Raw genomic sequence first — 12,745 nt, forward strand, 5'->3', positions numbered from 1 at the left:
GACACATGTGTAAGCACGGATTTAAACACACACACACTTACACACACACACACAGGCAAACAAATGCATACATAAAATGACTTACACATACACTGATGCCAATTGATGCTTCCTGTTATTATTGTGACATGTATAGAATATTATACGGAAGACCTTTAATCTTTCCTATTTCTTTATCTTGGCTAGGGTTAGCTTTTAACCTAGTATGGATTCCCACAGCAGCTTTGAAACAAGTAGTGCTTCTCCTGGTAGTACAGGATTAGCTTTTAGCCTAGTATGGATACCTGCAGCAGCCTTTGCACAAGTAATGCTTCTTGAAGTCAGCTAGGGTTAACTTTTAGCATAATATGGATAGCTGCAGTGGACCTTTTATGAGCAAAGCTTCACCTAGTTGGCTAGGGTTAGCTTTTAGTCTAGTATGAACACCTGTGGCAGCCCTTTTGCAGCAGTGCTTTCCCTGATTGGCTAGGTTTAGCTCACAGCTTTTAGCCTTGCATGGATACCCACTGCAGCCTTTGTACAAATAATGCTTCTCCTGGTAGTACAGGATTAGCTTTTAGCCTAGTATGGATACCTGCAGCAGCCTTTGTGCAAGTAATGCTTCTCCAAGTCAGCTAGGGTTAGTATTTAGCATAGTATGGATATCTGCAGTGGACCTTCTATGAGCAAAGCTTCTCCTAGTTGGCTAGGGTTAGCTTTTAGCCTAGTATTGATAGCTGCAGTGAACTTTTTATGAGCAATGTTTCCCCCAGATGGCTAGGGTTAGCATTTTGCCTACCATAGATACCCACTACTGCCATTCTACAAGTATTGCTTCTACTGATTGGCTAGGGTTAGCTTATGGATTACCATCTATGACCGGCTAAGTCTAGCATTAGCTGTTAGCCTAGGATGGATTCTAGTAGCAGCCCTTCTCCTGGTCATCTAGGGTTTAATTTTTTGATTGAAATATTTAAGGTTGTGGTTCCTCCAGGCAGCAAGGGTTAGCTTTATGCTAGGATAGATAGCTATTGTGGCCCTTCTATAAGCAAGCTAGATATAGCTTCTAGACTAATATTGGTAGCATTAGAAGCCTTTCAATAGTTGGTGCTTTACCCAGTCTTTGCTTGATACACATGGTAGCCCATCTACAAGCAGTGATTTTCTGGTTGCATGGATGCTCTTGGCAACCTCTCACTAAGCAGTGTCTTCTCCAATCACATAAGGTTGGGTTTTATCCTAGCGTTGTTTTCCTTGGTTAGCAAGGGTTCATTTTAAACTAGCATGGATACCACTGTTGGCCCTTCTCCAAGCAGTGCGTCCTAAGCTGAGAATACACATTCTTTATGGGGCCAGTTGGCTGGGGTCTGTTCCAGATTGTTTCTTATGTTCCTTTATACGCTCTGAAACACATTACAATACATCAGCAGATTCTCCCCACTTCCTGTTCTCTGTTTATGGATAGCCATTCAGCTGCACCATCTGACTGTAAGCTGTTCCACATTAGCCAATTATTCCCTGTGCAACTTACCGCTCGTTTATACACTGTAGCACCATGCGTTCAAATTGCCTCTGGGATTGGTTCGCTCGCAATGAGGTTTCATGCATGTCATTGCAGTTTAATGATAGTTTCTTGCTTCTAGAGGTGAAACAAGATGAGAAACACAAGAGTACTGGAACCCAGTAATGAATTTACTTCAACGCAGAGTGTGTTATTTGTGTTTGAGTAGAGTAATTCAATTAGCTAGCTCACAGGATAGTAGGATGCCAATATATGCTACAAGAATAAGACTTATTTCCCCATTGTCCATCTTTTCAAAGAACATGCAGGTGCACATACTGGTAAAATCCAGCTCATGAACAGTTTTTGATTGTTTTTGATGGTGTCAACTTACCTTTAATGGTTGAAGCTGAAGCTGAAGTGAAAACTTACCCTTCGATGGCTTGTTAAGTAGGTTAATTAGCTTATCTCCTAATATGTTCCATTAATGTGAGTTTGGTAGAGCATTAGTCTATTTTGTTGTCTAAACTGGTTGACGCATTTGGTAAAAATGGTCAAACTCTTGGTCGTGTTAGTCAACCAAAATGGCCATAATAGTTATGCTGGTTAACCACCTTGGTTATTATGCTAGCCACTCAGCTTGACACAATTTTACATTCTATTCATTCGTCTGCCTTGGCATGCATATGAATTGAGTGACATCCCATTCTTAATCCATAGGGCTTAATATGACTTCAGCCTAACTTTTGTAGCTATAACAGCCTCAACTTTTTGGGAAGGCTTTTCACAAGGTTTAGGAGTGTGTTTATGGGATTTTTCTTCCTGAAGAACATTCGTGAGGTCAGACAATGACTTTGATGTGAAAGTCCAATCAAGTTCTTCCACACTGAACTTAACTTAACCATGCCTTTATGGACCTTGCTCTTGTTTTATGTATTTTAAAGCATTAGGAGCATTAATGGGCCAAGCCCAACCCGTGAAAAACAACCCCACACCATAATCCCTCCTCCACCAAACTTGGCACAACTGGCAACAGCCAAACGTGGACTTGACTATCGAATTGCCAGATGGAGAAGCGTGATTCCTCAATCCAGAGAACACATCTCCACTGCTCCCAAATTTAGTGGCAGCATGCTTTACTAAAAAAAACTGTATCCGACGCTTTTCATTGCTCTTGATAATGTAATGCTTGGGTGCAGCTGTTTGACCATGGAAACCCATTCCATGAAGTCTTCTTCTCAAGTTTGGAGGTTTGTAACAATTGGCGTTGAAGTCAAATTGTTGCAGTTGCTGTTGTTTCCAATCACTTCCACTTTGTTGTTGTTATTATACCACTGACAGTTGATTGAGGATTAATACGTATTAAATAACTTCATGATAGCAAGGAATGTAACAGTACTGTGCTGGAATTCACTAGTACTGAGAGCAACCTGCACTTTGACCAGTGTCTGTAGAGCAGTCTGCATGCCTAGGTACTTGGTTTATACACCAGTGGTCATGGAAGTGATTGGAACACCTGGATTGGAACAATTTTGGATTTGGATGGGCAAGTAAATACTTATTTTTAAGTTTTAATTGGCCGTCCAGTGCAATTTATTTGTGATAAATTTCTAAATTCTAGTTTTCAAGAACTCTCTTCTCTCTGTTTACACCATGTGGTCTCCTTCCCACAGCCGTGACCAGAACATCTGTCCCCTGCCTGATCGGCATGGCCCAGGCTAGTAATGAGCCCGAGCGCCAGCTGCCACAGGAGAGGCGGAGAGCGTCTGAGAAAGCGCCTTAGACAGGCAAACTCACAAGACCAAGGACGCAAGAATTCCCACCTAACAAACAGACACATCGGAAGATTCTCCACCAGTCACCTTGAGATGTTTCGTTCATTCAAGTCAGGCCAGTTGGCATAAAGGCTTAGCGAAGCATTTCCTGACTAAAATTCTCCCCCCTCATATCAGCAGTCTTTTAATTAAGACGACAGGCACATATGCTGACTCTTCCCAAACACTTACAAACAGATGCAGTAATAAAAGCATGGGTATGCGATTGTGAAACTTTGAAGGTCTGGTGAATAGAGCTGCTCTTGGAGACTAAGGGCCTTATTGTATACGCTGTGCAAAGTGCGTTGCGATGCTCGTTGCTATTTTACACCCTTTCAACAGTCTATTTTCACGCCTTGTGCCCATGCCCGCACCATTAAAATAGTGTCAGAGTTTAAGAACATATCTACACTGATGGGCATGGTGGTCTGGAAGTGAGGTGTGTTCTGATAAATATCTGGCGTGTTTCTGTCTTGCTGGCGGGAAACACAGGTGCACCACAGATTGATTTAAACCTTGACAACAGTCAATAATCAGACGCCCAATCCTATTTTACCTATGCAGGAGTGCCGTGCGGGTTGCAAGCGCTCAGCACGTGTATACACCTGCTTGTTATATCCACACATAAATACATGCTGCTACATGCAAATCCAGCCTTTACATCAACAAAAATTGTTTAAATATCAATGGGCCAAAGTCAGAGCGCAGCTGGCTCTTAAAAGGAATGACAACTGGCATACTGATTGGTTTATTTTACGTTACACCCAAAACACACACATGATTAAGAGAATTTGTACATGCCTTTTGCACATTTCGAGCTGCGCAAGGCCTATCGCCCTCACGATACCATAGACGCACCCTAAATCCCAATATGTTTTCTACACACTTAAAAGTTCAATTACCCAATCCCTGCTCATATGAACTCCCTTTATCACTAGTAATCCTCCCAACATTAGGATGGTGATAACCAGCACATGCCTCCTCCTATACATGCAAAGTCTGACCCTGTCTCTTTTTAAATGTAGCATCACTGGGTAGAGCACCGAACACACTCGGAGAAAAGTGCCAGATCTCCAGCTCCAATACATCAGCTAACAGTTGCCTGTGCTGACCAACATCACACTAGGAGTGATGTATGCAGAAAATTCCATTAACCCATGCCTAAGAGAACAATGGCAATTTATTATGCTCTATTGATCTCCTGCTGCTGATCGCAAGCAGCGTGATTCAGGATTCCAACTAGAGATTGAAACCAAAATGTGGAATAGAAAAAACAAGAGAAAACTATGCAACTGCTAATGTAATATTAACATGACATTAAGTGTTGTTGTGAAATAGCAAATTTCCCTTTCTAATCTAACATCCTATTAATTTATATGTAACTACGGCTCATATGTGCTTTGTTGATTTTTTTTTACATTACATTACATTTGTCAGACGCTTTTGTCCAAAGCAACTTACAATAGTCAAGTACAAAAGTAATAGAAGTTAAAGGTAAAACATCTTTAGATAGGGCTTAAAGGAGGTCGAAGGGAAATAATAGGATAGAGGAGTGAAGGAGGGAAGAAGGAAATGAAGTTAGAAGTAGTTAGTTTGTTAGAGGTGTTAGGAGAGTAAGTGCTCTATGAAGAGCTCTGTCTTCAGGAGTTTATTAAAGATAGTGAGAGATTCTCCTGATCTGGTAGTGGAAGGTAGTTTGTTAGAGCACAGCAAATGTGCCAGTGTTAATTTTTCAGGGTTGGTGTAGATTAGAAGGGGTTACTAGTAATTTTACTCAGAATTGATCAATATTAACTTCCTCGGTAGTCAGTCCCAAATAGTGTCAGAGTTAATATCTGTCGTTATGAGAATATCTCTGAATTTACACCGTGACTCGTTAGATTGGCCACACCCACCCTTTGAATCACCTGCTGGAGTGGCGTGGGACACTGTCAGCAGCAGCAGCAGCAGCACTCAGCCATACTTCGTCGTGAAAATCTCTCCTTTCTATGGTAAGTTACGTTTTGGTCGATAAAAGTGTCACTTTGGGATTGATATAACCGTTTTGTGGTTGATTTTGTCTGCTGGGTAGCAAAGCGAATTAACTGTGTAAATGCTGTACTCGATTGGACTGTTGTATGTCGACATTTCATATGTGCAACGCACAGTGTAAGTAGGGCTATGTGGCTAGTTTGGTATCTTTGGTGTTGGGTTAACTGATACATTTTTGGTTTCCCGTTTATTGATAACACATCGGCTTTTGGGTCTGCTATGCTTGCCACCCATCCCTCGAAATACGGAACCGTCATGGTAGTTAAATCATGCGCCTCATATTGAACCGGTAAGGGACGCGATTTGTCGCGTATTTTCATGAATGATTAAAGCTAGAACAAATTGACAACACGTCACCCGTATATCAACTCTAGCTGTTGTTGTGAGCGCGACCCAGTTGAGCGTCTATGCTCGGTGCTCCATAATATTGAACTAGAACTAATAAGTACCTTTATGAAACCGTGGTCTGTGCCTGTCTGATCATGTTAAACGTTTTCCACACGAAGAGAGTTAGTTCGAGGTGTCTTGCGCGTTGCAACTTGCAGACCCTCGGTAAGAGTTGACTTGGTTAAAAAAGTTAGCCTTGACAAGTGTGCATCGGATGGGAAGCTCTCATGCATGTTGTCAAGCCTACTATATCTTACAGTTCCCTCAAATGTTCGTTCACAAAACACAGGAAAAGGTTTTTTTTTTTACAGTAACTTAATTTTTACTTCACATTCCTTCATCAGGGTCAGTGTCATGTTGTCTGTACTGTAATGGGCTCCTTGCACTCACGGCTCTGACGCATTTCCGTTTTCAAATAATGCGGCTCGGACGTTTCCGGTTGTATTGTTTACATTCGCCTGTATAGGCAAAACGTACATTTTTTACTAGCGAGAGGTCAAAATGAGTATCCAGCGTGAAGTTTTGAAGCCGTTTTCAGCACTGTTGTGTTCCTTTTTGCACGGCGTCTGCTAAGTTTTAAGGAAGCTTTAAGCTAATAAATCTAATAAACAGTGGCTAATGAACATTAGTCGGGACCACTTTACCATTTCGCCGTATTAAAGGTCTGTAGCAAACATTTCATACCAGACTACCTGGTTAAACCAGAAACGTCAGAAGCTTGGAGACGACTGGCAAAGCTTGCAGTGCCACTGCTTTTTAAATGGAATAATTAACGTTACAGCACCCAGGCTCCATGTATTTGGGAGAGGAGATCAGCGTACTTGCCTGAATGATCCACCAGCTAGCATTTTTATTATTATTATTATAGCGAGATATTATTATAATAGCTAATTATTATTATTATAATAGCTAATTATTATTATTATTATTATTATTATTATTATTATTATTATTATTATTATTATTATTATTATTATTTAAATATTATAGCTAGCATTTTTATTATTATTATTATTATAGCGAGATATTATTATTATTATTGTTGTTATTATTATTATAATAGCTAATTATTATTATTATTATTATTATTATTATTATTATTATTATTAATAATATTATTATTAAAATATTATAGCTAGCATTTGTATTCTTATTTTTTACTAATATAGCTAGCATTTTTATTATTAGTATAGCTTGATATTATTATTATTATAGCTAGCATTATTATTATTATTATAGCTATATATTATTATAAATTGTACTATTTTTATTATTTTTATTATTATTATTATTGCTAGCATTTTTATTATTATAGCCAGCATTTGTCTAATTATTTTTATAATTATTATTATAGTTTGCGTTATTATTATTACTAGCATTTTATTAGACTTCCATTTGATAACAGGAGAAACTAACTATCAATAATGCACCTAGCAAGCTAGTTAGCTATACTAGCTAATGCTGAGCTATGTGGGCTAACGTAAAATATAAGAAAAAAAACTTTGTAGTGTGTAGGTATGATATAGTTTATAGGCATATAGTTTAAAGCCTTTCTCTAGTTTTCTAGTGGTAGGCTTTACTGGTCTCCTTGACGTTGAGGTTAATTTTTAGAAGCTCTTGTAAACACCAGCTGATAATACTGCCATAACGAGTGTATTGGAAAAGCCAAACAGGAAACGCTGGAGCAGCACTGATGAGAATGCGGAAGTAGTTGTGCAAAGAGCGCATTGTAGTGTTCAGTCACCCTCCTCCTCACACCAGGGCGAGGATCACTGTGTGTAAATGTAAGAACTTAGGACAGTGTTGGGAAGTAACGGATTACATGTAACGGCGTTACGTAATCAGATTACAAATTATGAGTAACTGTAATCCGTTACAGTTACTGCTTCAGTAAATGGTAATCAGATTACAGTTACTCTGCTAAAATAAATGGATTACATTGCGGTACTTTTCTATTTTTGGTCTTCCAATCCAACACTGACAAAACGCGATCACATTCACATAAATCATAACATCAGAATATTCTATGATTCACAACCTCCTGCTCAGAATGTTTTCACTGCAGAAGCGCCCCCTAGCCCGTCGGCGGGCCCGTTCTGACTATGTAATGTAGAATGCTTATAAGCGTCAAATATTCTAAACACACCGACCAAATAACCGACTCATATTCTTTAGTACTAATTTAACTACCTGCATGCAAATTTACAACCATCTACATGAAACCAGTCGCCAGAAATCGCCAAATGAAAACAGCCTGTTTTTTCACATTGTTTACATGGGGAACACGCCTCCCCAACAAAATAGCCTTATAAAATATTATTAGTATATAAAATAACATCATATTACATTATAGAAAATTCACTTACTATCACAGCATCCACAGTACAGCACTGAACCGCAGATAAGATATCCATAAAGTCCTTTATTCGCCTGCTCACTTCTCCTCACAAACATGCGTTTATTTTCAGCGGTCCACAAACCACTATTTTTCTTGAGTGATCGTCTTTTGAACCAATAACGTGAGCGCTGGATCAATCCAATCCAATCAAATCGGGTCATAGCCTTTCTCCAGCGTCACAAAAGTGATTGACACCTATTTCAACCAATAGTCCACCCTTAGACGAAAACATTGGTACGTAATTTTCCCTGATTGGTCTCCTAATGGCTGGGGGAGGGGCATGCCTAACCGCTGTCACCAAATTCCCTCTGCTAAACAAAGGTGCGCCCACAGCGCGCATACGTGTGATTTTGTTTGTCATTTCATCAAAAAGTATTAATATTACTCTGAAATAGACTTACATTCATTTATTTTATCACAAACAAACAAAAATATTACAAACTCTGGCTGTATAGAGACAGATTTACTGGAGAGGTTTTGAACACTTTGGAGACGCCTGGTGGACACCTAATATAATGCAGTGTAACTCTTCAATGCATTGTGACATAAATTATAAATTTTATAATTTGTTTGTCAAGACCCTACTGAATCAGGAAATGTAGAGAATGATTGACTATTCATCACCAACATCCATACACACATTGTAAACTCTAAATATAACAGGCGCTTTTTTTTTTTTTACATTTTCTTCTGCATTTGATGTTCTCAAATGGAACTTAAATAATGGAAATTAAAGTGTTGAAGTGAATTATTGTTTACTGTTTATGATTACACTGCATTTGACATTTAATAATAAAACATTCAAATTATATTTTGTTTGCATTTGTGAGTTCTTAGAAAAGGAACAGATTGTAATCGCATTAAATCCTATTGGACCGAATTGTATCGTATAAAGACATAATTTGAGGTATCGTACATTATCGTATCGCTGACTAAAATAATTGTATTGTATCGTATTGTAATGAATCTTGTGATTTACACCCCTAGATAATCCTGGCAAAAAATCCACCTGCAGAAAGTGGCAAACCTGCAAATAGATAGCTTACAGTTGTTGTTACATTGTTTGGTTTTTAATGATTTTATCATCAATTTATAGAAGTGTTTTATAAAATTGTTTGATTAAATGGTTTCATAAGTATTTTTATAGGGTGATTGAAAAGGCTGTTTTATTTGTCTATCTATTAACTGGAAGGAAAAATAAAACAATAATATGCAATATGTGGTTGCTACATTCATTCAGGCTTAAAAAAAACGACAATATTTAAAGTAATCCAAAGTAATCAGATTACGTTACTCACTTGAAGTAATGTAACTGATTACGTTACAAATTACATTTTGAGTGATGTAATCAGTAATCTGTAAGGGATTACATTTTAAAAGTAACCTTCCCAACACTGACTTAGGACTACCTCAAGTAATGCCATTTTTGTCTTTAAAGCAACATGCTGGTTCCAGTAGAATATAATGGAGTCAGCAAATGGGTCAGGGTACCACAGGCCGAGGAGGAGTACAGTTACTCCCAGTTTTTGCAAGCAGGTAACTGTTTGGCTAATTTGACTGTCATGTTTATTTGTGCTTTGAAGGTTTTACAGTGTCTTTGTTGGAAACTGCAGATGACAATTATATTTCCCACTAACCCCATAGTATTTATAGTCCATCAGCTTTGCTCAAGGCATGGTTGTTGTTCCCAAACCTTGCTTATTGACAGTTTCTTGTGTTTCAGTGCTGGCGAAATTCAATTTGCCAGATTTTACTTCTTTGAGGCTGAAGGATTCATCTAATGTGGAAGTGGATTCAGACATATTTGATGAACTCTTAAAGTCATCAGGGGTGTTTTTCAAGGCAGAGGAATGTAATGGTAAGTGATTGCAGGCTTATAGATGTAATTAATTGTTATGTTTTGTTTGTTTTCTACAAAAGGTAAATTGAGCTGTAACATATTTCCTGTCTTGGTCACTAGGCTATATGCACAGCACACGTTCACTACCTTTTTTCCTGCCTTACATTATTGGACAAACTGATTAATCCAGGTGTGTTTGAACATAGTTGTGAGATCAAACACACCTGGATTAATCAGTTTGTCCAAGAATGAAGAAGACAGGAAAGCAGGAGCAGGATTGTCAATTGTCACAATGCTATATTTTTTTCTTAGGTATCCCTACTGAGGTGACGTTCTTAGAGGGCTCATCTTCATCTGACTGGTCACCATCACCATCATGTATGTCCCAAGGGTCATCATCAGGTACTGACTCAACAGTGATACTGGAATCTACAAAGACTCGGAGAAGACAGCTGATTGAAGGGCCCCTGGATGGCAATGTTGCAAGAGATGTAAGTTAACCAAATGCTATTGACCCTGATGTCAATTAGACCAATGTCGAGCCTTATATTAAAGTTTCACAATAAGAATATTAGTACTGTAACTTCAGTAGGTGTTGGTCATAGAGGTAGAACATAACACTAGAGTGGATCCCGCCCCCTTTTCACGGCAGTCCGTGGCAGCCATTTTTTGGAGGTAGACCGGAGAAATGGAAATGAATGGAGAAGGAGGCTCATCTCTCAAAAATGGCTTAATAATGTGAAAAATGTCCATCAACACGCTATGCAAGGACAATAGCTGAAGAGTGTTGCTAAATATCTACATGATTTTTATAATTTGATTTTTAAATGTATTTTGTCGACTCATATGATTTAAGTACATATTTAGCCTGACATTTCAAATCTGGTCTTTGATTAATGTGTTACTTCATATTCACACAGTTTTAGTCAATTTTTTGAGTTCGGCATGTTCTCCATTGATTTGCATTGACTGAATGTGCCTACACTACCTACACAAGATGGGAGGGTGCATGTGCCGTCATGAATTGCGGTGTCAACTCTACTGTTATATTCTTCCACTATGGTGTTGGACTGCAGATGCTCTGCTATGATGGCTAATTCTTATTTCTCATGCCAAACAACTGTTACATCAGATGAAATACCTACTGTACTTGCAGTGTGAATGATATGCAATTGTCGTTTCAGATTGTTAGAGATGCTCTGTGTTCAAAGGCCAGTGGGAAAGAAATACTAGAAGAGTACAAGAAAACAAGCACCATCAGTGATGTTACAAGAAGGAGGATGGTCAACATTCTTGTGGCAGATATGGTGGAGTACCATGGGTAAGTAAATGCACTTGCAATATCGGATTGTGGTTGTTTAAATTTCTCAGTAGTTTTTATTTTTACTCAGCTATTCCTTTTGCTCTTCAGTTTTAATTGAGCTGTTTATTTTACTAAGCTGATGTTATCTGATATTCATTTATTTTTGTATTATTGCAGAATTTATTCATCCTCATTTAAAAAAAAAAATAGTTATATACTATTTTTTTTTGGACTCTTTTTACGTTCTGCTTAACCCATTGATGCCTAAAGCACCTGCAAAAAAAACGCCTGCTAAATGCCATAGCCCCTTTGGGAAAAGGTGCTGTAAACCTGCAAAAACCTAAATATCTCAGTGTCCCTAGCACATAAAAACATGAAATTAATTGCATTTAAAAGTCAAGATCCTGTTCTTGCACCCATAACCCTGAATGCTGCATAATGCATCTCCAGACACTAGGGTCAATGTTGCGCTATGCATCATCTGGCATCAATGGGTTAACTTTAATAACAAGTACTCATGAATGAAACTCTTTCTTCCTAGGAGGGTACCTCCGGTAAATGTGCGGAACCTCTATGCACTTGGGATTACAACACTGTTCCCAAAATTGAGTGACCCAGATTCCGAGAATGGCTATGTGAGTGCAAACCATAATGCATCCTAGTATAATCTGTGTATATTTGTAGAACTTTTTTGTCAATAGCAAGTCTGCCAGTCCTGGGTGTGGCATCCCTCGTCTGTCGTTCTCACTGGGGTCTTTTAAAAGGTTTTCCAGGAGTTTTTTTTTCCCAGGTGGTATGAGTCAGATGAGAAGCAGTTGACTGGGGATGAATGCAAGGAAGCCATATCGGCGATGAAACACTCAAGTGATGCAATCCTTGTCAGAAATAAGATGAAGGCCACATTCCAGCACAGACAAAGAGTCATTCAAGACCCAGAAAGTGCCTCTACTGTCCTCGACCTCTTTCCCAGATTCTTAGATACACCTGGCTTGGTAAGCATAAAATGCATTCCTGTCAATTTTGTGGTTGCCTTATTTTGCTTGACTGTTTAATTGATGCCTATGGTGCCATGGCAACTGTGTTCTCTTCCACTTCATCTTTTCTGTTTTAAGATCGACCAAGACTTCTCAATGATCTTTGGTGAGGAGGTGTCTGGTAAATTCCTCTCCAAGTGGCCAACCTTTTTCAAACCGAGAGTCATCGCAGATTGCTGCAAGAACCTAACTCCGTCCGGTTGTTGATGAGCTGCTTCTGTCTGCACAACAAGAGTCTGATGATGGTGGTAAGTGTTAACAGGCTTCATGATCTTAATAATCTGCACACATCCGTTACTACCTGAACTTGAGGCTGCTCCTGGTTTCCTGTCTTGCATTATTGAACCGACTGATTAATCCAGGTGTGTCTGACATTACAGCTATGGTCAAATACAGTAATGTAAGACAGGAAACCAGGAGCAAACTCAAGTTCAGGAAGTAGCGGATGTGTGCATATA

At 38.8% G+C, this 12,745-nt stretch overlaps 1 protein-coding gene across 1 annotated transcript; it reads left to right on the forward strand.

The window, feature by feature from the left end:
- The first annotated feature begins 9,513 nt into the window (after positions 1-9,513).
- On the forward strand, positions 9,514-12,494 carry LOC125780442 (uncharacterized). Its single transcript, XM_049479650.1, has 5 exons — positions 9,514-9,968; positions 10,263-10,441; positions 11,135-11,271; positions 11,795-11,888; positions 12,366-12,494. Exons 1-5 carry the CDS (start codon positions 9,785-9,787, stop codon positions 12,492-12,494), a joined length of 723 nt encoding a protein of 240 aa, XP_049335607.1. The 5' UTR covers positions 9,514-9,784.
- Positions 12,495-12,745: the final 251 nt, after the last annotated feature.

The sequence above is a fragment of the Astyanax mexicanus genome, chromosome 5 (genome assembly GCF_023375975.1).
Source record: "Astyanax mexicanus isolate ESR-SI-001 chromosome 5, AstMex3_surface, whole genome shotgun sequence".
In the NCBI taxonomy this organism is placed as follows: domain Eukaryota; kingdom Metazoa; phylum Chordata; class Actinopteri; order Characiformes; family Acestrorhamphidae; genus Astyanax; species Astyanax mexicanus.